Source organism: Erythrolamprus reginae, chromosome Z, assembly GCF_031021105.1.
Source record: "Erythrolamprus reginae isolate rEryReg1 chromosome Z, rEryReg1.hap1, whole genome shotgun sequence".
Lineage (NCBI taxonomy): Eukaryota > Metazoa > Chordata > Lepidosauria > Squamata > Dipsadidae > Erythrolamprus > Erythrolamprus reginae.
The window spans coordinates 61,518,777-61,546,115 of record NC_091963.1 but is presented as its reverse complement, the minus strand read 5'-3'; the positions used below and the strand labels follow the sequence as shown (position 1 = coordinate 61,546,115).

Sequence of the window (27,339 nt, the reverse complement as noted above, 5' to 3'; positions counted from 1 at the left end):
CTGGTGCTCAAGTCGGCTCTGATGATATAATACGTGTCCATTAGGCTGCCCCACGCAGAAATAGGGAGAGGCAAAGAGACATTGTTATGGCTTTGGCTAGTGAAAAAAAAGCAGAGATCGTTTACAAGTCTTTGAAAAGTTCGGCCAGCCTTAAACAAGATGGGAACGAGATAAGAGTTCTGAGGGATCTCTCTTGGGAAACCTTGAGAGCGAGAACTGCCTTATGCCCAATTTCAAGCCATTTATATCAAAGTGGAAAAAGGTTTACAGTGATCCCCCGGTTATTGCGTCCCCGACCATTGCGAACAGGGTAATTTGCGATTTTTGAACCCGGAAGTCAGAACACCATCTGCGCATGCGTGCCCTTTTTTTCTATGGGCACGCATGCGTAGATGGCGCCGGGCAGATCAGCTGCTGGGCGGCTTCCCTAGGTCTTCCCCCTCTTGGCCGGTATCAGCGAGGAGTTTCCCCACCACTGCCCACGCAAACTCCTCGCTGCTGCCGCTTCGCTCGGGCCGCTTCCCAGCTGAGTACTCAGCTGGGAAGCGGCCCGAGCGAACGGCTTGTCCGCAGCCTGCCTGCCCGCACGCCCGCGGCTCGCGCGCCCTTCTCCCCCCCACGCCGTTCGCTCGGGCCGCTTCCCAACTGAGCCCTCAAGCCAAGCGCAGAAGTTCGCCTTTGGCGCTTGGCTTGAGGGCTCAGTTTGGAAGGTGCGTGGGTGTTTTAAAACGTCCCCCGCCGACATGGGGGGCTCGCTAGCACACCCCCAAACCCGGGTTGGGGGTTCGGGGGGGGTGCTAGCGAGCCCCCCATGTCGGCGGGGGACGTTTTAAAACACCCGCGCGGCTTTCCAATGAGTCCCGAAGACAAACGCGGAAGTTTGACGTTTGTCTTCGGGACTCATTGGAAAGCTCCGATTGTTTTAAAACAGTTGCGCCGTTCTCCGCTGACTCCTGGCGAACTTCCCCGCTTTAGGAGTCAGCGGAGAACGGCGCAACTGTTTTAAAACGATCGGAGCTTTCCAATGAGTCCCGAAGACAAACGTCAAACTTCCGCGTTTGTCTTCGGGACTCATTGGAAAGCCGCGCGGGTGTTTTAAAACGTCCCCGCCGACATGGGGGGCTCGCTAGCACCCCCCCAAACCCGGGTTGGGGGTTCGGGGGGGTGCCAGCGAGCCCCCCATGTCGGCGGGGGACGTGTTAAAACAGCCGCGCCGCCCCCAATCTTCGGCTCCTCGCTAGCGCTGCAGAAGTTAAAAACACCATCTGCATATGCGCAGATGGTGTTTTTACTTCCGCAGCGCTACTTCGCGAAAACCCGCTCATTGCGGGGGGTCCTGGAACGGAACCCTCGCAACGAGCGGGGGATCACTGTACTTGGGGGTTTCCAGCTGCTATTTTGGTGTTCCAATAAAATAAGATGTACAGGGCACGTACATTGGAAGAGGGAAAGGCATTATTGGATTAACTGGGGATCAGGTTTGAAGAAGCTGGAGCATAAGGAACTATGGTTGAGACAAAAGAAGAAGGAGAAGAAGATTTTTTTGATGGTCGTAGTACACCAGACAAGGAGGAAAGACAAAGAGAAGAGCAGCTGAAGGAGTTAACTGGACAGGTGGAAGAGAGCAGAGAAAAACACGAGCTCAGCATGAGAAGAAAGCTAAAAAGTGACCTTGTTGGCTCCCCTTGTCTTTTCGGGGGTTTTTTTGGAGATGTTTTTGGATTCTTGTGTATCTGTTATTCTGTGGGGGAAGTTTAAGGGGGGGGAAAAGGTTAAAGAAGTTAAAGAAGGAATCATCTAAAGGAGAAGGGAGGGTGGGAGGGGAATATTTCTCTTTTATTACAATTAAAAGTGGTTGAAAGTGGAGCTCAGTAGTGTGGGAATGCAATCAAGAGAATATGCCTCATAATTGGACAAGGGTTTTTCTTGTCCTCCCCCCCCCCTTTGCTGGGTGGGAGCATGGCGGGAGGCATGTTGGGGGGGGTGATAGGGGTAAGGAAGGGGAAAAAATTAAACCAAGGGCAAAACAAGAGGGGGAAAGGGTTATTTTGGTATATTATGATTGAGTGTAAGATAATGGTTTTAAATGTGAATGGTTTGGGATCAGATTTGAAAAGTTTTAGGATATTAAGGATGGCTAAGCAACATAAGGTGGATATTATGATTTTGACAGAAACACATAAAAGACGGGGAGGAAGGGATAAATTGATTAATGATAGAAATTGGAAATGGGTATATGAATCTAGAGGAACGCAAAATAGTAGATGTACGGTGATTCTTATTCATCAGAGTGTTCCTTTCGAAGAGGTTGGAGTTCAGAAAGATAGAGAAGGAAGGTGGATATTTGTTAAAGGAAAAATTAATCAAAAGAAGTTGACATTAGCAGCAATTTATGCCCCGAATGCGAAAACAAAACAATTTATAATAAATACTAAGAGGAAGTTAGACAACTTTATGGCGGGCTCAACTCTTTTGGCAGGAGATTTTAATATGCAATTAACAAATGCGACTGGAAACAGTAGGATGCTACATTTAAACAGACTTAATATGGTGGATCTTCATGCAGATATTTCAAACAGAAGTACATATTATTCAGCAAGATATTTAGCTGCATAGGTTATATATTAATGAATAGGGGGGGAAATATACAAGTTAAAAAAGTAGATATTAAAAGTATTTGGTTATGAGATCATGCCCCACTATTGGCAGAATTGGAAATAGGTCAGGATCGCAATCAAAGAATTTGGAGATATAATGCAGTCGTAGTGAACAAGATAAAGATAAATTGCAAACAGAGTTATGTGAATATTTTAGAATTAATGATGTGGGTGGTATTAAACAATCAATTGTGTGGGATGCATGTAAGGCCTTTATGAGGGGACAATGTATATGTATGGAAACAGATACTAGGAAGAGGTGGGGTAGAGAAAGGGAAATTAAGGTAAGGGAAATAGATCTGATATAAGAGCAGTTAAGATTAACTAAAAAGTAGAGATTGGAATAGTTTATTGAAATTGAAAAAGAAACAATTGATGGTGTATGACGACATCCAATAGAACAAGATGAGAATGACGTTGCGACAAAAAATACTGAGTTGGGGGACAAAATCAATGCAGCAAATGGCCAGATATTTGAAGAAGAGGAAAGAAAAATCATGTATTTTAGGATTGAGAGACTCTAGTGGAGTGGTTAGATATGGTAAAGAGCAGCTAGAGAAGATAATGGGGAAATATTATGAAGGTTTGTGTAAAGAGGAGCAGTGAAGATAGGAGTCCTCAATGTTGGGAAAATAGTAAGTGAAGAAGATAAACAAATATTGAATGCAGAAATTACACAAGATGAAATTGCTAGAGTAATTAAAGGGTTAAAACAAGCCAAAGCACCGGGCGTGGATGGGTTTACAGGGGAATTTTATAAAACTTATATGAATGTATTGCTGCCACATTTGGGGAAACTGTTTAACAATATATTGTTAAATCATGATATCCCGCAGACATGGAAGTTTTCAGAGATTGTTAGTATCCCGAAGATGGGTTGAGATTTAAGAGAGCCTGGGTCCTACCATCCTATCAGTTTGGCAAATCAAGATTATGAAATATTTATGAAAATATTGGCAAATAGACTAGAAAATATTTTACCAAAAATAATTGAAGAGGATCAATATGGATTTGTGAAGGGAAGGAAAATAAGCAAACCAATTAGAAATGTAATAAATGTGATGCACCATGCTACCGTCACTAAAAGGAAATTGGGAGTTTTGAAATTAGATGTGTATAAAGCTTTTGATAAAGTTAACCTTAGCTATTTATATAAATTATGAAAGGAACTAAATATGGGGGATAAATTTTGTGAAAATATAAAAGAGATTTATAAACATAGAAACATAGAAGACTGATGGCAGAAAAAGACCTCATGGTCCATCTAGTCTGCCCTTATACTATTTCCTGTGTTTTATCTTAGGATGGATATATGTTTATCCCAGGCATGTTTAAATTCAGTTACTGTGGATTTACCAACCACGTCTGCTGGAAGTTTGTTCCAAGGATCTACTACTCTTTCAGTGAAATAATATAATGATCTTTCCCCCAACTAACTTCAGATTGTGTCCCCTTGCTCTTGTGTTCACTTTCCTATTAAAAGCACTTCCCTCCTGAACCTTATTTAACCCTTTAACATATTCAAATGTTTCGATCATGTCTCCCCTTTTCCTTCTGTCCTCCAGACTATACAGATTGAGTTCATTAAGTCTTTCCTGATAGGTTTTATGCTTAAGACCTTCCACCATTCTTGTAACCCGTCTTTGGACTCGTTCAATTTTGTCAATATATTTTTGTAGGTGAGGTCTCCAGAACTGAACACAGTATTCCAAATGTGGTCTCACCAGTGCTCTATATAAGGGGATCACAATCTCCCTCTTCCTGCTTGTTATACCTCTAGCTATGCAGCCAAGCATCCTACTTGCTTTTCCTACTGCCCGACCACACTGCTCACCCATTTTGAGACTGTCAGAAATCACTACCCCTAAATCCTTCTCTTCTGAAGTATTTGCTAACACAGAACTGCCAATGCAATACTCAGATTGAGGATTTCTTTTCCCCAAGTGCATTATTTTACATTTGGAAACATTAATGGGAATGAAGCTTATATAAGAGTGAATGGACAAAGAACACAAAGAATTAAAATATCAAATGGCACAAAGCAGGGATGTCCTTTATCTCCAAAATTATTTGTAATAGCAATAGAGATCTTAGCTAATAAGATAAGACAAGATAACACCTGGGCAGGATATAGAATAGGGGAATTAGAAATGAAAATAAACTTATTTGCAGATGATGCAATTATATTGACCCAGACCCCGATGGAGATGATTAAAGGTATAAGAAATATTTTACAAGACTTTAAACAGTAATCGGGACTGTCGGTTAATATGGAAAAATCAGAGATTATGTGTTTAAATACAGGTCTTAGAGAGCAGATAGAAATTAGGAAAGAATCAGGGTTGAAATTAGGACTAAAAAAAAATATTTGGGAATTTGGTTATTGAGAAACCCAGCGAAAATTGAGGAGGTGAATTATAGATTAATATGGAGGAAAATGTTGAAACAGATGAGGAATTGGAAAGCGAAAAAGCTAAGGAGAATCTCTAAAATAAGAGCGTTAAAAATGATGACAGTTCCCAAAATGATGTACCTATTTCAGGTGGTGTCAGGGGGGCTATCAATATTTAAGTTTAAAGAGTGGGACAAAAAACTTAATTACTGGATTGAAGAAGATAAGAGACCTAGAATAAAGAAAAAGTGATTAATTGCAAATGAAAAAGAGGGGGGATAGGGAGTTCCTTGTTTGGAGCTGTATAGGGAAGCTTTTCAAATGGAAAGGTTAATGGAGTTGCAACTATGTGAAAACAAATGGGTGAAATTGGAAAAACAGATAAACGGGATGAAGACTAGAGAATTAATTTTAATAAAGTGGAATAGGAGCAACTTACGTAAATTAATAGGTCCCATGAAAGGGACTATGGAAATTTGGAAAAAATGGCAGGGGAAAATAGGATTATATAAATCTAAACTGTCATCGCTTTATGTAATAAATAGAGATAACGAAACAAATTTGAATAGGGTTATAGCAGAGTTGAAGGGAAGAGGGATAACCAAGATAGAACAGTTATATGAGAAGGATGGCAGGCCAAGTAGAAATAATATAGAATGGTGGTTAGGTAAGGAAAGATAGCTACAAATACATGCAATATGTAAATATCTCAATGAAAGGGGGAATAAAGAAGTAGTATTGAGGGAGGAGACAGGGTTAGAGAAAATAATAAGAGAAAAAAGTGAGGGTATAAAGGCGCAAGCAACCAATATATATAAGCTGTTAGTGCAGTCAGACGGGGACATGATTCAAGGATTGACCAAATGGTGGCAAAATGAGATACATGTAGAGGTAGAAGAGATGGAAAATACATTAGAAAATATAAGTAAAATTAAGAATACAAGAATTAGGGAAATGAGAAGGAAAATATTACATAAGTGGCATTATACTCCCGTTCAACCCGCACACTTTCAGCAGAAGGTCAGGGGTAATTGTTGGCATGGCTGTCAAGATAAAGGAGTGTTTAAGCATATGATTTGAGAATGCCCCATAGTGCAGGAATTTTGGCAAAAAGTGCAAGAGGATATAAATAGAATGTTAAATATACAATGGACAATTACTAAGGAAATGGCAGTACAGTAGAACCCCGACTTACGAGACTAATTGGTTCCGGAAGGAGGCTCGTAAGTCGGAACGCTCGTATGACGAAACATTGTTTCCCATAGGAAACAATGTAAAGTCAATTAATCCGTGCAACAACAAAAAAAAACCGCTGCCGCCGAACGCGGAAGTTAGCGTTCGGCTTCAGGAGACAGCTGCCAAGCGGCGCGGGTGTTTTAAAACGTCACAGCCGGCCTGGGGGGCTCGGGGGCTTCCCCCCGAGCCCCCCAGGCTGGCTGCCACATTTTAAAACACCCGCGCCACTTCGCAGCTGTCTCCTGAAGCCGAACGCGGAAGTTAGCGTTCGGCTTCAGGAGACAGCTGCGAAGCGGCGCGCGTGTTTTAAAAAGTTGCAGCCGGCCTGGGGGGCTTGCCAGCACCCCCCCGAGCCCCCCAGGCTGGCTGCAACCTTTTAAAACACGCGGGATACGAGCGCCAAGGAGCTGTCTCCTGAAGCCGAACGCGGAAGTTAGCGTTCGGCTTCAGGAGACAGCTCCTTGGCGCTCGTATCCCGAATGTGAGCTCGGGAGGCGAACAAAAATGTCGCTCCCCTCCCAGCTCTTATCTCGAGTAGCTCGTAAGTAGAGCTGCTCGTATGTCGAGGTTCCACTGTATTAGTTAAAAGCAATGCGATGGGAGAATTTAGAGAAATAAAACAGTTTAACTAATAATTTGAACTTTGCAAGGCCATAAGAAAACATATACAAGAAACAATATATCAGTTGACAGGGCCGCCATCAGGAATTTTGGGGCCCCATACAGCCTAAGTGTATGGGCCCCCCACCATTTAAAAACTACTGCCCCCAAATCCCGTGCCATGCCCACCATGGCCACACACCCTGGGCAAGCCCTCCCCCGGCCCTCTGAGGTCAAACACAGCCCTGATGTGGCCCTCAATGAAATTGAGTTTGACACCCCTGGCCTAGAGGCTAAATCCTATGAACAAGGGCTAAGAGAACGAGTATGTTTAGCTCAACAAATAGGAAACTGAGGGGGAATATAATAGTAGTTTCCCAATCTTTAAAGGGCTGCCACAGAGCAGATGGCATCTATTTATTCTCCATGCCACCTGAAGGTAGTACAAGAAGCAACCTCACCAAGAGGAAATGCAATCTGGAAATAAGAAAAACTTGGGACTGGGCGGCATATATATATAAATATATAAATATATAAATATATAAATATATAAATATATAAATATATAAATATATAAATATATAAATATATAAATATATAAATATATAAATATATAAATATATAAATATATAAATATATAAATATATAAATATATAAATATATAAATATATAAATATATAAATATATAAATATATAAATATATAAATATATAAATATATAAATATATAAATATATAAATATATAAACATATAAACATATAAACATATAAATATATAAATCCCTTCTTTTTTATTAAAATAAACTAATAATTTAAAAAGCCAAAATCCATTACTATTAAAACTAAAACAACCAGCATACCTATTAATAAAAACAGGTGAGGGCTGGGTTTTTTTTCTGTTATTATTTAAGTGCCTTTACCATATGCTTTAAATCAAGAGTCACCTCTCTCTTTCCTGTCATTCTCTGCCTCAATCATTTTCTCATTTCTCTTTTTTCTCCCCTTTATTCTATCATTTCTCTCTCTCTCTTCCTTCCACTCTTCTCTCTCTCTCTTTCTTCCTCTCTCTCTCCCTTCCTCTCATCTCTCTCTTTCTTTCTCTTTCTCTATCTTGCTTTCTTCCTCTCTCTCACTCTCTTCCTTCCTCTCTCATCTCTTTCTTTCTTTCTCTCTCTTTCTTTCTTCCTCTCTCTCACTCCCTTCCTCTCTCATCTCTCATCTCTTTCTTTCTTTCTCTTTCTCTATCTTGCTTTCTTCCTGTCTCTCACTCTCTTCCTTCCTCTCTCATCTCTCACTCTTTCTTTCTCTCTCTTTCTCTATCTTGCTTTCTTCCTCTCTCTCACTCTCTTCCTTCCTCTCTCATCTTTCTTTCTTTCTCTCTTTCTCTATCTTGCTTTCTTCCTCTCTCTCACTCTCTTCCTTCCTCTCTCATCTCTCTCTCTTTTTCTTACTTTCTCTTTCTCTCTCCCCCTCTTTCTCTCTCTCTCCCCCTCTTGCTCTCTCTCTTTTTTTCTCACTTTCTCTTTTTTCTTTCTCTCACTTTCTCTCTCTCATTCTCTCTCTCTTGTTATCTCTTTCTCTCCCCCCTCTTTCTCTCTCTCTCTCTTTCTCACTTTCTCTCTATCTTGCTCTGTCGCTCTCTCTCTCTCTCGTTCTCCAGACGCAAGAAAAACCTTGGCCGGCGGAGGAGAAAGAAAGGCAGATCGGGTGGGTGGGCGGGCATGCGGGAGGCAGCGGCGAGTAGCCAGGGGCGCAAGGGGGCTAGAGCTGTGGGGGGCTGGGGGCGGCCGCGGCGTGTGCACCCTTGGAAAAGGGTGTGCGGGGCTGGGGGGGCATTTTGGGGTGTGCTGGCTAAGGCGTGCGCAGCCTACAGCTACAGGGAACGCCCCAGCTGCCCAAGCGTCATTCCCCAATGCTGCCACCCCAAGGGGCTCCTACCTTCGCCGCGCGCTTCAAGAGAGGGCGGTACTGCGCCTGTGTGAGCGAGGAGCTGGAGCTCGGCGTTGGCGCTGCTCACTGGGCACAAATTACTGCGGGCGCCAGGGGGCCGGCAAAACCATCCGGGCCCCCCCTATTTGTCAATTTGGCCGGGCCCCTGATGCCATTACCAGTAGTACCGCCGTATCGGCGGCCCTGTCAGTTGAACATGAATCTGGTAAAAAAGGCAGTTGAAGAAAACATATGGATTAATAGAGCAAAACACAAGCTTATAAATATAAGAAAGAAGATTTTTGAATGAAGATGGCTCTATGTTTAGAATAAGACAGAAAATTCTAGAAATAATTGGAAAATTCTATTCAGAGCTATATAAAGATGAAGATAACTCAAAAGTAACATTCCCCACTAAAGAGGAGATTACTAGACATAGACACTGCTCACATAAACTTACTACAACCAATATATGGAAAAGCAATAGCGATAATCTGCCAGTGATCTTAAAGTGGAAATCAACATAGAACCAAGTATATATACTGGCCAATAGGATTGGCCAGCAAATGATTTGTTTTGCTGGATAGATTATAGCTGTGATGGCGAATTTATGAACGTTGCCATAAGTGGCACGTGGAGCCATATCAGAGCGCATGCAAGGTGTTGCCCTATGTCAGTGCCAGTGCACATGTTAGCCGGCTGATTTTCAGTCTTGGGGAAGGCCGTTTCATCCTCCTGAGGTTTCAGGGTGAAGCCCCAGAAGCTTCATGAAGCCCTGGAGAGCAAAACACAGTCCAACGGAAAAACCGCAAACCGGAAGTCTGTTTTTCTGACTGTTGGCTGTTTTTTTCACTGTCCCAGGCTTCAGTGAGGCTTATGCGCATGCGCAGGGGCAGCATGGTGCTTGTGAATGCATGTGGGAGGGAGGGAATGGATGTGGAGAGTGTGCATGTGCTAGCACACACACACAACCCATTTTGGCATGCAGACCAAAAAAAGTTCAGTTTATCAGCATGTCTGTAGATTCATAGAAGAAACTTCTGTTAGGTAATTGGTAAAATGATATGAGAATGCTGGCAAGCCTGGCTTCTGCACATGTGGACACCTGTTCTAAAGGCCAGGAGAGGCCTTGAAGGAAGAATGTTTGCACAGGTCAAATGTATGAATAAATGAAGATACTAATAGGATGAACCATGTGATCTGATTAATTTTAAGAATATAAACTGATTTTCAGAAATATGTATCATTTATAGTTACATGAACCACACACACTTACCACATTCAGTTTCATTTCCATTTTTGCTTATTTTTATTTTTTGTTTTGGTGTTACAAAAAGTTTATTCCAATCCAATGTATTGCCATAGCAAAGGTGGCTGTTTTTCAAAATGGCTACATCTCCATCACTTATTTCCTTGAGTGACCGTAGTCCCAAAGATTTGATATTCAGGTTAATTACTGCAAGAGCGTATTGACCTCTAAGGTAGAAAGATTAAGAAAAACATATCAGATGATTTATTTATTAAGCTTATAATAATACTTAACTCTGTAAATGGGCAGTGTATGACAGAAAGTCTAATAACAATTAGATCTGTTTCAACTGAACTTTGTAAGTTAAAAGTAATAGTAAAAGCCAAGATGAGAATTGGCAGAGAACTTTGATTTCCTGGTACTATTAGAGCTTCTAAGCCATTCCTTCTTGTTTCCTAGTCTGTAATGACAATCCAAAAATCAATATTCTTTCAAGTCTGGTCAGAAAGTAGTTTGTTTCACTGGAGTTCTCCAACTTTCACATTAAACTCCAGATAAAACAAAAATAGTTAGCCACATAGAAAAAATTCTGGAATCCAGTCTGCTAAATTTGGAGTTAGGAAATCAAGCTCAAAAATTTCAAGTTACCGATTTATTTAAAATGTAGTTAAGTGGAAATATTTCTGAAGGTACTTTGAGTCAGTAAAACAACACAATTAGCATACAGAACTCAATATAGATTATGCATCTATTTTGTTTGGAAATTGCTTTAACATTCTGTTCCCAGGATGATTATAATCTCTATCAGGTATGTTTCTTCTTTGCATTGGATAAACCAGGTCAAAGCAATGCATGTATACCTGGCTGACACCATGCTAGCCTGATGCTTCCTCTTTGTAATGGTATCCTGGGCCGAAGCCACACTTGCCCGATGCTTTCTCTTTACATTGGGTAGACCGGGCCAAAATTGATGTGGGTAGACCAGGCCAAAGCCATAATGGCCCAATGTTTCCTCTTTGCATTTGGTAGTCTGAGCAGAAGCAATGCAGGTAAACCAGTCTGAAGCTGTGCTGGCCCAATCTATCTATCTTTCTATCTATCTATCTATCTTTCTATCTTTCTATCTTTCTATCTTTCTTTCTTTCTTTCTTTCTTTCTTTCTTTCTTCCTTCCTTCCTTCCTTCTTTCTTTTATATGCCATCCCTCTCTGAGGACTCGGGGTGGCTTACAACATATCAAAGGCAATAAAATATCTGAAATCCAATTTAAATTTAAACTAACTGATCTAAAACCCAAGTACATTAAAAATCAATCACTCCCATTCAAACAGCAAGCATCCATTTCATTCATTGGCCAGGGGGCAAGTAATTAATAGACCCAACCCTGATGACACAAATTTGCGGGGGCAGTGCAAATCTCTGGGGGGAGATGGTTTCAGAGAGCCACAGGGAAGGCTCTTCTCCTAGGTCCCACCAAGCGACATTGTCTAGTTGAAGGAACCTGGAGAAGGCCGACTCTATGGGACCTGACCAGTCACTGGGCTCATGCAGCAGGAGGCGGACCCATAAATAATCTGGTCTGATGCCATGTAGGGCTTTATAGGTCATAACCAACACTTTGAATTGCATCTGGAATCCAATCGGCAGCCAATGCAGCCCACGGAGTGCTGGAGAGACATGGGCATACCATACAGATTTTGCACAATCTATAGTTTCCAAACACTCTTAAAGGGTAGTCTCATGTAGAGAACATTACAATAGTTGATAAGGGCATGAGTGACCATGAGTAGAGACTCCCTGTCCAGATAGGGACACAACTGGTGCACCAGGTGAACCTGGGTGAACGCCCCCCTCACCACCACTGAAAGATGGTGTTCTAAGGTCAGCTGTGGGTCGATGAGGTCACCCAAGTTGCGGAGCCTCTCTGAGGGTGGCAAGAGTCCCCCCCAAGTGATGGAATGACAGATGGAAATGTTTTTTGGAGGCAGAACCCATAGCCACTCCATCTTGTCAGGTTGAGTCTGAGCCTGCTAATACCCATCCAGACCCTAACGGCCTCCGGACATTGGCACATTACTTCTACTGCTTCACTGAGTGGATACGGAGTGGAAATGTATAGCTGAGTATCATCAGCATACCGATGGTAACTCACCCCATGGTTTCATGTAGATATTAAACAAGAGGCGGGAGGGGACTGATCCCTGAGGAACCCCAAAAGGGAGGGACCTAGGAGTCGACCTCTATCCCGGGCCCGACAGAGATCATTTGTCAGCACGACCAAACCAATTTCCATGCTGTAGCCGGGCCTGAATCCTGACTTTTGAGGGCCCAGATATACCAGGCTAAAATGATGCAGATAGGCCAGGTTGAAATTATGTGAGTAGACTAGGCCAAATAGACAAGAGCCAGTTCTTTACATTTTCCAGGACAGTCCTGTGGACCGGATCCAATAACATCATGGGCTGCATCCGGCCCACAGGCCTTGAGTTTGACACCCCTGATCTATATCATCTCTTCCCCCACCATGCCATCACATTTAAGCAATTTCAAATGCAAGTTTGAGCCATGAAAAAAGGAAGAAAGGTTAACAAGTTTGTGTATCTACCATATTGTAGATAACATTTTTCTTACTGCAATTATAAACCTTCCTTTAAGAATAAACAACTTAAAATGTGAATAGGAGAATAAATGAAATGGGACCCGTGAGTCATGCAGATTATTGAATCTGATGGACACTCTTCTAAACAGTAACTTTGATAAAGAATCAGAAGAAAGAGTGAATTAAACATTTCAAACTATCTTAGAAAAAAAGAAATAGTAGCAGTAGTGCTGATGCATTCCACTGTATTTTCAATTCAACTGCAAACTAGCAACTGAACTATAACAGAACAATGATCTAACCTTTTAAAAATGTCACAACTATACATAAGTACAAGCTTTTTGGCATGCTGTTGTACTTACAACTGTCTTGTTCTACCTCGTATTACTTCCAGATTTTCAAAGCTACTTAAATCAGTAACATTTTCAGGCCAAACCTGGATCAATAGAAACCCTAAAACAAACAAACAAACAAACAACATGTACAAATTGTTTCTGACAAAGAAGAATGTCTTTCCTCTTTAGTTTTTACAAGAACATCAAAATGAATCATGACATTTCAGGAAGCTTCGGCACAGAGTTATTTTAAACCTAACTTTGTAAACAGTTTACATACAGGCAACCAAGTCAACTAAACAGTGTGAAGGCAGGGCTGTGGACTTAGCTGACTGAGCCACTATAGAAAACCCAGTTCTCCTTAGCAACTAATCTTGTAAATTTGATCATTTTGTAGAATACTCTGATCCTTATTTCTTTTACTAGATAAGACTTTTTCAGAAATGTATAAAATGGATGATCATTTATTTATTTATTTATTTATCAAAGAATTATAGGGTGATAATTTGTACAAATTAAACATTAGATAAGTAATGATAAAAAGTAACAAAAGAAGACAATAGGACAGGGATGGTAGGCACAATGGTATGCTTATGCATGCCTCTTAGGAGTCTAACATTTTGGAATAAATGTAAACATATCTTTTTTTAAAAGGGAAAGTGTTCCCTTTATTTCTATAATTTTCCTAAGCTATCAAGAACATGTATATTTCTTGTCCACCAATCTATGAAGAACAAGTTAATAGATTACTGCACAAAAAAACCCTTGGCTATAAAAGTATACTGGTCAGACTTTAAAATGGACGATCTACTATAAACAGATGTTTCAAATGACCAGTGATCAGCTATCATGGGTCCTTCTAAGTAAGTCCTGTTGATTGAACATTGTCTTTATAGGATTGAGGAAGCGTGCCTTCTTAGTGCTGACTTTTCGCCTATGGAATGATTTATTCTACCTCACCTGAAAATTCATGTTTCTCTCATCTTTTTGACTTTCCAAAAATGGTAGACATAATCTAAAACTAGGATAGTTGTTGTGCCTCTTGGAGGGTTTTTTATGGTCAGCTTTATTCTTCTTCTTTTTTAAAATACTGTGTCCTTTTACTTTTTTAAAATTAAATTTTAAATTACTTAAATTTTGCAGCAATTGGGAAACCTTGAAATTAAATGAATAAAAATAACTGAATGTTTAAAAGACTATTTTAAATTTATGTTTAAATTCATAAGAATAAATAAATAAATTCAAAACATCTTACTAACCTGTGATTTCTTTAACAGTTTTAAAAATATCCAATTTCCTTATATCCAAAGGAGGCGTTTTTGTGTATTCATCACTATAAAGGAATAATTGAATACTTGACTAATGATGTAACAGATTTTTAGTACATTTTATGGTCCACATTTGACTAATTAGCAACTTACCCAAAAAAGGATGCATACAGAAATGTGATATCACCATTGATTGTGGTGCAGTTCTTGAAATAATCAATATTGGATTCATTTACCGCAAGAACACCTTTAAGTTCACCGATTCCAATTCCACTGCACACTGGAGGGGGGGGAAGGAAACAGAATTTTAAGAATGCTTTCAAGGTATTTCATGTTGGATTAAGGATTAGAATCATGTACATGTACAAAGCAGCAAAAACATACACAATTAATTTGATTTAAACCAAGAAAAACAGAGATAAACAGCATTTGTAAGAAAATAATTTTATCATATCCTTATTATGTTTTATTTAATTCATTGATTAAATCTTTACAACTAATACTGTATTTTTAGGAGTATAAGACACACCTTTTCCCCATCCAAAAAGAGGGTGGAAATGTCGGTGTGTCTTGTACAATTAATATAACCAATTTTCCTATCCTGAAGCCCTGCCCCCACATCCCATTTTTGGAAAAAGTGTCTGGGAAGCCTAAAGAGAGAGCTCCTGGGTGATTGGGAATGGCAAAAATGGCCCAGTTTTTAACAAAAATTGTGGCATTTATTTATTTATTGATTCATTCGTTCATTCATTTATCATTTGATTTGATTTGATTTTGTTTGATTTGATTTGATTTGATTTAGATGCTGCCCCTCTCCGTGGACTTGGGGCAGCTCCGAACATATAAAAAAAAAACCAGTATACAATATAAACATTTAAAATCCAATTAATATAACTAACTATTCTAAAAACCCTGGAACATTCACATTCGAACAACAAGCATACATCTGGCTTGTTGGCCAGAAGCTATGGTCTAGTGTCCCCAAGCCTGGCGGCATAGATGGGTTTTCAAGTTCTTACGGAAGGCAAGAAGGGTGGGGACAGTACAGATCTCTGGGGTGAAGGTTTTTCCCCTAAGCCCTGTTAAGTGACATTGTCTGGTTGTTGGGACCTGCAGAAGGCTAACTCTGTGGGAACTCACCAGTCACTGGGACTCATGTGGCAGTAGGCGATCCTGCAAGTAATCTGGTCCGATGTCAAGTGGGGCTTTATAGATCATAACCAACACTTTGAATTGCGTCTGGCAATCAATTGGCAGCCAATGCAGTCTGCGGAGTGCTGGAGAAACATGGGCATGCCTTGGGAAGCCCATGACTGCTTGCACAGTGCATTCTACACAATTTACAGTTTCCAAACACTCTTCAAAGGTAGCCCCTTATAGAAAGCATTGCAGTAGTTGAACCTCAAGGTAATAAAGGCATGAGTGACTGTGAGTAGAGACTCCCTGTCCAAACCTGGGCAAACTCCCCCCTCACCACAGCTGGAAAACATGGGCATACCATACAGATTTTGCACAATTTGTAGCTTCCAAATGCTCTTCAAAGATAGTCTCGTGTAGAGAATATTACAGTAGTCAAACCTTGAGTTGTTAAGGGCATGTGTGACTGAGTAGAAACTCCCTTTCCAGATAAGGACACAACTGCTGCACCTGGTGAACCTGGGTGAACGCCCCCCTCACCACCACTGAAAGATGGTTCTAAGGTCAGCTGTGGGTTGAGGAGGATCCCCAAGTTGTGGAGCCTCTCTGAGGGGCTAAAATGTCTCCCCTGAGTGATGGACAGATGGAAGTGTCCTTGGGAGGCAGAACCCACAGCCACTCCATCATGTTGGGGTTGAGTCTGAGCCTGTTAACACCCATCTAGACCCTAACAGCCTCCAGATACCAGCACATTACTTCCACTGCTCCACTTAGTGGACACAGGGTAGAAATGTATAGCTGATTATCATCAGCATACTGATGGTATCTCATCCTGCGGTTTCATGTAGATATTAAGTAACAGGGGGGAGAGAACCAACCCCTGAGAAACCCCACAAGGGACGGAGCTAGGAGTCGACCTCTGACCCCCCACTAACACTGACTTTGACCAACTGGAGAGGTAGGAGGTGAACCACCGTAGAATGGTGTCTCCAACTCCCAGGCCCTCCAGCCGGCGCAGAAGGACACCATGTTTGATGGTATTAAAAGCTGCTGAGAGGTCAAGAAGCACCAGGATAGAGGATCTTCCATACTGTAGCTGGGCTTGAATCTTGACTGTTGAGGGCCCAGATAATCGGCTTCATCTGAGGACCATTGGAGTTGAAGTGACACCACCTTCTCAACAACCTCCCCAATGAAGTGAAAGTTGGAGACAGGATGATATTTGTTAAATATAGCTGGATCTAGGGAAGGCTTCTTAAGGAGGAGCGCACAATTGCTTCCTTGTAGGGAGTCAGGAAGGATCCCTCCCTCAACGAAGCATTGACAATCTCCTGGATCCAGCTCCATGTCACTTCCTTACTGGTTGAGACCAGCCAGGAGGGGCACATGTTCAACAAAAAGGTAGTGGAGCTCACAGCTTCCATGGCCTTGTCTACTTCATCAGGCATGAACTCCTGCACCAACCCAAAGCATTTGCCAAGCGACGGTAAATTGAAGTCCCCCAAGACAATGAGTCTGGGGAACTCCATTGCCAGCCTGACTACCTCCTTGAGTAGCACAGGCAGGGCTGTTGACACACAGCTGGGAGGCAGGTATGTGAGCAACAAGCCCACCTGAGCCGCTAGGTCCAACTTCACAAAGAACGACTTACAACCCACTATCTCAGGAGCAGCGAGCCTGCATAGGCTGATGGTCTTCTTGGCTACAACAGCTATTCCTCCCCCTTTCCCTGGGGTCCCATTTTTTTAAAAAATGGGCAAAATGACTCTTTTTTCAAAAATAGAGCTGTTTTTGCCATCCCCTAGCACCAGGAGCTCCCTGCAGGCTTCCTAGACTTCCTAGCCCACTCAATTCCCTCCCAAATGGCCAAAAACAGCCAATTTTTAAAAAAACAGGGCTGCTTTTGCCTTTTAATTATCCTATCTAGCATAACTGGAGAAGGAATTTTGGGAGTTGAAGTCCAGTAGTCTTTTTCCCCCAAGTTTTTTTATTTTTCTGTAGATTCAACATATATATATATATATATATATATATATATATATATATATATATATATATATATATGTGTCACATGTCTTTTTGCTGAATTTGAAAATTAAGGGAGACTAGGATAGATCTATTTCGGCCTTATTTTGGCCTCATCAGCTAGCCATACCCATGGGACTTGAACCTATAACCTTTGCCTTGTAAGGCAGAGAATTATCCTGAATTTGAAAATTAAGGGAGACTAGGATAGAGCTATTTCGATGAATGTTTTTAATTTGTTGCTTATAACTCCAAATAAAGCCTTTTGTTTTAGGCATATGATACCAAATTCCTCTTCTTCCCCTAAAAACCCCCCTAGATTTTCCAGATTTTCTATCTACTGTATTTTTCAGTGTATAAGAGGCAACTTTTTACCACAAAAAAGTGTTCAAAAATTGGGTGCGTCTATCCATCAAATACTGCCAAGGTGGGACGGGAGGCAGAGATAGTGGCAACTGCTGAGGCGGCTCTGGCGGCTTCCCTTTGAGGAGCAGCAGCATCAGTAATGTCACGTCCATGCCCTAGGCCACTGCTGAATCTGAGGTGGTCGGTGAACAAGCCCTGAAGGGGCAGAGCTGTCGTCTGCACCGGCGTCATGTTGTTGGGTGGCGGGCTCCGCTCAGGCGAGTGGCTGTGGCAAGTGCCAGTCAGGTGCTGTCTCTCTCGGAGTGAAGCTGCTTCAGCCAGCCCTGATTGTCCAGGAGGGGGCTCGGCTCCATCAGCCCCCAACCCAATCTCCCACCTTTGGGGGTGCCTTTGGGAAGGTGCAGTGGTCAGTGAAGGGTGCTCGGAGGGAAGTTGCCTTAACAGGGGAGAGGCAGCACCTGTCTGGCCCCTGCCACAGCTGCTCAACCGGCTTGGCCAAAGCAGCTTCATTCTGAGCGCCCTCGGACCTTCACACACCTGCCTCAGAGTCATGGCAGCATGGTCTTTGGAGTGCCCCTGCCACCAGCCCTGGTATATAAACTCTCTCGTGGCTATGTTGGCAGAGCCACCAAGGCAGCCAGGTGGCTAAAGCCACCAGCCCAGGGATGCTGTGGAGAGTAGCAGGCTTCATCGTGCCCTTGGCTGCAATGGCCGCCTGGCAGAGATGCAGCCATTCGCCATGAGGCAATGCTCCTCTCTCTTTCTCTCTCTCTCCAGCGAGGTTGGTTCTCAGTCCCAGAAAGTTGCTTTTACCACCTCGAAGAAAGCCTGCCTCGAATAAATGGGGATTGGTTAGTTCTGGAATGTCGGGCGGTGATTTTGGGATGCCAGACCTTTAACTGGAGATCTATTTTTGCCAATCCCTCCTTAGGTTTAGAGACGCACTTCAGAGCAATTAATGCATTGTTCTTGTAGCTCTCCTTTCACTGATGCCCTATGAATGGAAGAAGCAGTCCTCATCCAGTTGCAGAACTCATTCAGAAAAGCAACTTTATTCATTCTTGTTTATTGCAAGTGTGAAAAAGAAATCCCTTCATTTCTGAATATTTGTAAACTACAGGTGGAAGTGAGATAATAATAATAATAATAACAACAACAACAATAATAATAATAATAATAATTTATTAGATTTGTATGCCGCCCCTCCCTGAGACTCGGAGCGGCTCCCAACAACAATACATAATACAAATCCAATGATTAAAAACAAAAACAGTTAAAAACTCTTAATTTAAAAACAATCATACAACCCAAACAACCATACATGAAACAGAGCAGCCAGCTGGAACACGACCGCGTCGGGGGTGCGGAGGCATAGCTCCGTCTCTGCATCCTACTTTTCCAGGATTGCAGGGCACAATTTGCGCTGTGCTGACACCCGGAGGGGTCGGCCTAGGACAGGAGGTCTCCTGGATCCCCCAGGACGGATTGCCGCAGCTCTGAGGGCTAGGGAAAGCCACGCAGCTGCATCAATGGAGAGCTGCGTCCAGGTGGCTGCCTGGGCGCAGCCATAGTGGTTTTCGAAAGAAGGAAGTCAAAAAATAGAATAAAGAAGTCTACCAAGAAGCAGATCAACAGATAAAGCAGATCGACAGCACTACAAGACAATCCTTCGGTATTTTAACGATTAAACTTGAAAAGAGAAGATCCCAGATTGAAAGGCGAACATAAACAAAGTAAAAAAACCTGTAAGTGATATCCATACGCTCAGAAGAAAAACGACCGGAACTACTTTGTTAACTCTAATAGTATATTTTTCACTTTTCAATTTTAAGACTATAGTGTGGGGGTTTTTTCTCTTATTATTCATATTTTTATAATTATATTATTATTTTTTAAATAGTAATAAAAGACTGAATTGCTAATTAGTCAAATTGGATGAAGTAGGAATATTTAAATGAATTGAATACATGAATAAATGAATTGAATAAACTGAACTAAATTTAAATCACTTCATTTGAATGAAATTTCACTGAAACTTTAACTATTTAGAATAAATTTTGGACTGTTTATTCTATTTTTTTCTCTTTTTTTTAATTTTTTCTCCTTTTCTCGGAATTTGTGGGACTATTTTTTTCTAACCAGACATCGGAGGTGCAAGGATCTCTTTTTTCAGTATTTTTTTCTTTTTATATAATAAGAAGAAGATGTGCATTTTATTACTATTTTTATTTTAATTTGGACATTATAGATATTACATTGGATACTGGCTTTGGAGGTTTTCTTTTTGGACATTTGCATTAAAGCATAACTCATATCTGGCCTATTTGGACTTATTAGGGGGGGTTTTTGGACCTTTTTTTTTGGATTTTGATATTCTTTTTCTTTCTTTTTTAATTTCTTTTTTAATTTTTATTGTTATTATTTCCTCACTTTTTTACTCTTTTAAAACAATATAAATAATTGTCAAATAATTTTTCTCAAATAATTCTTAAGTTTTCCTCTTTTCTCCTCCCCCTTCCCCACTAGAATTATAGTCTTCCTTTCTTTCGTTATTGTTAATTAATTATGTGTTAGAAGTTTCGTTTCTTTCCCTTCTCCACCTGGTCCCCCCCATGAGCTCTGGTTTTTAAAAGATTGAACTATTTTTTTTCTCCTTGATTTTTCTTTAATTAATTACTGTATTAACAGAATTGAATTGATATTTTTCCCTTTTATAAATATTATTTTCTATTACCAGTACTATAGATTTAAAACTTTTCTCTTCTGTAATTGAGAATAAATAAGAGATTGATTTAAGTAATTGTTAAACAAAGTAGAAATTTTGGAATATGAAAGGTTCTTACAGGGCACAAAGTGTGACTTCAGTGACAGCAACAACAACCCGAAAACAAGCAACTACTACAACTCCAACTTCAACCCCTACACCTAAAGTCTCTCCAACATCATCTCCACTACAACAAAGGACCATAACTACAATGCTGACCAAGGAGAAAGGAAAAGAGAAAGAAAAGTTACCTGCAGATCCAAATTTCCAGTCTATTCAGGATGCATTAGTAGGCATTCAAGATCTTATGCAGAAGACACAAACTCAGACACAAATTCAACTTGAGACTAACAAAGAAGAAATGAAGAAGTACCTGGAAGAGATGAGACAAGAGATGAAAGAGATGAAAGATGAGATTAAAAAAGAACTAACAGAAGTAAAAGGAAACATGGCAGAAATGGATGGGAACATAAAAGTCATACAACAAAATCTACAAGGGAGTGAAAAAAGAATAAAAGTCACAGAAGAAAAAATCCAAGCTATGGGGCAGAAAGTGGAAGAATACGAAGATCATAACTACAATGCCCGTAGAGGCTTTGATATTGCAATAACTAACCTTGAACTCCAACCTGCATCACATGGCCTGAGATTTCAAAACATTGAAGAAGAAAGAGATGAAGATTTACCTACAAAAATGGCAGAAGTGATAGGAGGAATTAGGCAAGAAGACCCAGCAGAATTGAAAAGAGAAATAGATGAAGCTTACAGAGTCCAAACTGGATATACAAGACGTCACAATCTACCAAGGGAAGTACATATTAATTTCTCAAGAAGAGTAATTAAAGATGAGATTATGAGATTGACAAGAAACCAGAAATTTCAACTTAATGGAAAAGGAATTACAATTTTGAAACAAGTTCCGAAAAGGGTGAGAGAAAGCAGAAGAGAATATTACTTCCTTACAAGTATTTTAATCAAGAAAAATATCATGTTTAGATGGTTGGTACCAGAGGGCCTTACCCTAACTTGGCAATCAACAAAAGTAATAATAGACAGTGTGGAACTTGCAAGATCTTTTTTAGCACATACCAGATTGGACAGGATTGACCAGCCTCAGATAGAACCAAAGAGTAGTGATGATATGATGGGGGCTACAGGTGGAGGTGGGGAAGAAATACCAGAAGCAAAGAAGAAACAACCACAGGCATCACAAGAATTAATTTTAGAAACTAGACTGAGAACCAAAGGAAGCAAAAAAATACTACAAATAGAGATGACATATGACTTGAAAATCTTCTCAGTCAACATAAATGGCTTGAACAATCCAAAGAAAAGGAACCAAATATTGACTAAACTTAAAAAACAAAAAGCGCAGATAAATATTTTACAAGAAGTTCATATCAAAAAAACAAAACGGAGTCTTCTGAATAACTCAAAATTGGGAAAATTATACACTAGTCTAGCAAGCCGAAAGAAAAAGGGTGTAGCAATGTATATAGATGAATCAATTGAATCTAGAGAAATATACAATGATACTGATGGAAGGATTCTGATGGTACAATTGGATCTAGAAACAAAACCTTTTGTAATTGTCTCAATTTATGCACCAAATGATAACCAAAAACAATTCTATAAAGATTTACATGAAAAAATAAGTGAATTGGCAATTGAAAATATGATAATAATAGGAGATTTTAATGCAATCTCAGATGACCAAATGGATTACACTGGAAAAAGGAAAGGAAAAAAAAGGTAATTTTACCTGTGACATTTTGGAAAATGAGTACAGAACTATTATTGAAGGATATATGGAGAGAATACCATTTAAAAGATAGACAATATACTTTCTATTCTAACCCACATAAGACCTGGTCCAGGATTGATATGGCTTGGGCCTCAGCACATATAATGGAACAAATTAGTAAAATAGAAATAGAAACAAATACCTGGGCAGACCACAATCCTTTAGCGATATATTGGAAAGGTAAAAAGAAAATAAATAACTGGTAAATGAATAGAAACATAATAAAAGACCCAGAGTACAAAAAAACGGATTGAGAGAGAATTAGAGATTTTATTTAAAATAAATAAAAATAGTGACACCACCTCTCAAAACTTATGGGACACAACAAAGGCATATATACGTGGGCTAACAATTTCTTATATAGCAACAAAAAATAAAGAAAAGGAAACACGTTATGAAAAATTAGTAGAAGATCTCAAAAAAGTAGAAATGTTAATGCAAAAAGTTGATAATGATGATAAAGCTAAAAATCAGAGAGAATTAATAAAGCATAAATTGAGATTGATAGAACAAGAACCAATAGTAGAAAAGATAAAGAAAGCAAAGCAAGAATATTTTGAACATGCGAATAAACCAGGAAGATGGTTGTCTATAAATTAATAAAAAAGAGGGAAAATAAAATTATAAAAAATTTGATAAGACTCAAAAGGTAAAATGAAACATAGAACAGAAGAAAAGAAGGAAATAGTATTAGAATTTTATAGAAAATTATATATGAGAGAAGAAATAAATGAGGACTTAATTTTTGAATATTTGAAAAATATAGATTTACCGGTATTAACCGAAACACAACAACAAAGACTAAATAAACCTATTATAGAAATGGAATTAAAACAATCTATAAAGAATCAGAAAAATAATAAAGCGATGGGCCTAGATGCAATACCAGTAGAATTTTATAAGTTAGATATAGAAATACTTTTTTCAAGTATGTTTGAGATATAATCAAATAATGGCAGAAGGTATATTACCTAAAACATGGTCAGAAACGTTAATAACCTTAATACATAAAGTAGGAACATAAAAAGAAAAAATTGAGAATTATAGACCAATTTCATTGTTAAACATAGATTATAAAATTTTTATATCAATCTTCGCTAACAGGTTTAAAAATATTATAAATGATATGATACATAGTGACTAAAATGGTTTTTTACCAGGAAGACAAATTAAAAATAATTTAAGAACAATAATAAACACATTAGAATATTATGAACAACATCCAGAAAAACAAATGACGCTGATATTCTTAGATGCGAAAAAAGCATTTGACAATGTAGACTGGAATTTTATGAAATTACAATTAAATAAGATGGAGGTTGGAACTACGTTTTTCAATATAATAGATGCAATATATTCTGAACAAACAGCTAAAGTCATAATAAACAGCGAGTTGACCGAAAAAGTAGCAATACAACGAGGTGTAAGACAAGTTTGCCCAATATCACCATTGTTATTTATCTTAACCCTGGGAGCACTGTTGATAAAAATAAGAGCAGACAGGGAAATAAAAGGACTGAAGATAAAAAAAGAGATTTATAAAGTACAAGCATTTGCAGATGATGTGGTCTTAATTTTAGAAGATCCCATAAAATCTATTTCAAGGCTAATAAATTTAATTGAAGAATATGGAAAAGTTGCAGCACTAAAAATAAATAAAGAAAAGACACAGATACTAACAAAAAAATATGACAGAGACACAAAAAAAACATTTAGAACATCTATCAAATATGAAAATTACAAAAAAGGTGAAATATTTAGGGATATGGATGACCTCTAAAGCCATATCTTTAAAAAATGATAATTATTTAAAATTATTAGGTCAGATTAAAAAAGATTTAGAAGTTTGAAACAATTTGCAATTAACATTGGTGGGAAGAATATCTACAATTAAAATGAATATCCTCCCCAAAATTTTGTTTCTTTTTCAAGTTATTCCAATAAACCCCGGATCGAAATTTTTTATAGAATTAAATAAGATAATAAAAAAATTCATATGGCAAGGTAAGAAACCAAGAATAAAACAAAATGCGTTGGAAGATCGTAAAGAAAAAGGAGGACTTGGCCTCCCAAATTGGAAATTATATTATTATGCCACCGCCCTAGCATGGATAAAATAGTGGTTGACCTTAGATAATCAAAGGTTACTTAACTTAGAAGGCCATGATTTAATGGTGGGTTGGCATGCCTTTATATGGTATGATAAGATTAAAACACATTCATATTTTAAAAAACAATATAATTAGAAAAGCACTGATTGATGTATGGATTGAAATAAAGAAAAATCATTTTTTAGTAATGCCAGAATGGATCTCACCCATAGAAGCTATTACACATCCGAATTTAGTAAAGGAAGGTAAGATCTGGAAATATAGGGATTTACCTTTCATCACTTTCATCATTTTAATGCAATTACTTTGAACTACGATAGATATACAAATTTGAAATCCCCGTAGCTAATTATACATGACTAAACTGGAAATTATTTGTAAAATATTCAAAATGTCATCCACCAATACAAATACAATTACTAAAGTTTGGAGGAAAGCAACACCTCAACCTTCAACCCTGACCATCCAGCGTAACCCAGAAAACCCTTCTACTGTCAAAACATCAGTTGTACTAATCAGACCAAGTTGCACTTATCACCTTAGCCTCCTTACAAGAGATAATGATTAAAATGCAGCAATCAGTGGATCGGAATTATGAATTGATGATGGGAAATATGGGTGAGATGAAGAGACAAAGGGAAAAAGGGAAAAAGACGGATCCAAGCAACTACAGACCTATTAGCCTGACTTCAATACCTAGAAAAATATTGGAGAAAATAATAAAAAAAACCAGCTTTGCCACTACCTGGAAACAAACAAGATAATATCCAAAAGCCAACACGGGTTTGTCAGAAACAAATCATGCCAAACCAATCTCATATCCTTTTTCAACACCATAACCAAATCAGTAGACCAGCACAACACGGTGGACCTCATATACTTAAACTTCAGCAAAGCTTTCGACAAAGTCGACCACTATCTCCTAATCAACAAATTAGAAAAAAGCAGAGTAGACTACAACATATGCAGATGGATCAATAGCTGGCTGACCAACCGCACCCAACGAGTTGTCTTCAGCGGTTCCAAACCCACATGGAAGAACGTAGGCAGTGGGGTACCACAGGGCTCAGTCCTGGGCCCTGTGCTCTTCAACATTTTCATCAACGACTTGGACGAGGGAATAGAAGGGCAACTGATTAAATTTGCAGACGACACCAAGCTGGTGGGGGTATCCAATACCCTAGAAGACAGGCTTAAATTTCAGAAAGACCTAGACAGACTAACACAGTGGGCCCACACCAACAAAATCATGTTTAACATCGACAAGAGCAAAGTCCTTCACCTAGGCAGAAAAAACCCTGGACACACATACAACCTGGGAGAAACCCCTCTTAGCAGTAGCGACTGCGAAAGAGACCCCGGAGTCTTGGTGGACAATCAACTAAACATGAGCCAACAGTGTGCAGCAGCAGCTTAAAAAGCCAACACAATCCTAAGCTGCATCAACAGGGGAATACATTCCAAGACCAGGGAATTCTTAATACCACTCTACTACGCCCTGGTCTGACCACACCTGGAGTACTGTATTCAGTTCTGGTCACCACACTTCAAAAGAAACATTGAAACCCTGGAGAAGATGCAAAAAAGAGCAACCAAGATGATTAAGGGATTGGAAACCAAGAGTTACGAAGAGAGACTGAGGGAACTGGGCATGGATAGCCTAGAGAAAAGGATAGCCAGAGTGGACATGATAGCAGTCTACAAATATACGAGGGGATGTCACAGAGAGGAGGGGATCACTTTATTCTCCAGGGCACCAGAGGGCCGGACGAGGAACAATGGCTGGAAGCTGACCAATGAGAGATTCAACATGGAGATAAGGAGGAACTTCCTGATGGTCAGAGCGATCAACCAATGGAACAACCTACCAGTGGACGTTGTGAACTCCAACACTCTGGACATTTTTAAGAGAAGATTGAACTGCCACTTGACTGGTGTGCTATAGGGTTCCTGCTTGGGCAGGGGGTTGAACGATGGCCTTCATGGTCCCTTTCAACTCTAACAATCAATCAATCAATCAATAAGATATCAAGAAAGATATTAAGAAAATTGATGACCGTGTTGGGCATCTTGATGAGAAAAAGAAATGATGCATGGAACCCTTACACAGAATGATGAATTTTTTTAAAAAAATGAGGAACTAAATGATAGAATGGAAACCAGACTACAATATGCAGAAAGTAGAACAGAATATATTAATAAAAATCTGGAAGAGACCATAATAAACCTCGAACTTGAAAAATCAGCATTCTTCTTGAGGCTCCAGAATATTACTGAATCAAACGAAGAGGACCTGCCCCAGATCATGTCGGAAATTCTCGCATCCATTACTAACAAAACCCCACAGGAAATGTATCAGCAAATAGATGAAATTTACAGATCATCCACAAGCTATGTAAAAAGAAATTGCTTACCCAGGGAAGTACATATCAGATTTATAAATCGTACTATAAGAGATGAAATTTATAATATGTCAAAGGAAAACTCTTTATCATATAAAGAAAAAGAGATAATAGTCCTATGTCAAGTTCCCAGATGAATTCGAGAAAAGCAGAAGCCTTATCAAACACTAGCTACTAAACTTAACAGAAACAAGACACCGTTTAGATGGCTGACAGATGAGGGCATGCTCATCTCTCTGATCGATAAAAAATACAAAATAACTTCGATAGAGGATGCAAGGGACTTCTATGACCAAGTCATCAAAAAGGTGGATGAGGAATGTATTAGGGAACAAGAATCAAAAGATAAACCTAGTCTGGACAAACTTAGCTCTGAAGACATTCTCTCAAACAAGGACTGCCTTAAACGATAGGAACAATTTGATTGTGAAATCAATTGGGGGAAGGCTCTCCTTTCCTATCTTCAAA

General features: G+C 39.5%; 1 protein-coding gene across 3 annotated transcripts in view; it reads right to left on the bottom strand.

Annotated features, from left to right (window-relative positions):
- Positions 1 to 27,339, bottom strand: part of EGFR (epidermal growth factor receptor) — a 337,156-nt gene that overhangs the window by 154,635 nt on the left and 155,182 nt on the right. For 2 of the 3 annotated variants that reach the window (XM_070729530.1, XM_070729531.1), the window contains exons 9-12: positions 14,416 to 14,542; positions 14,254 to 14,327; positions 13,022 to 13,112; positions 10,089 to 10,288 (exon numbers count right to left, since the gene is read on the bottom strand). In XM_070729530.1, the coding sequence (XP_070585631.1) occupies positions 10,089 to 10,288; positions 13,022 to 13,112; positions 14,254 to 14,327; positions 14,416 to 14,542 (492 nt within the window). Of the gene's footprint in view, positions 1 to 10,088; positions 10,289 to 11,178; positions 12,856 to 12,903; positions 13,113 to 14,253; positions 14,328 to 14,415; positions 14,543 to 27,339 lie in introns of those variants that run through there. The other variant, XR_011556955.1, reaches the window with a different exon arrangement.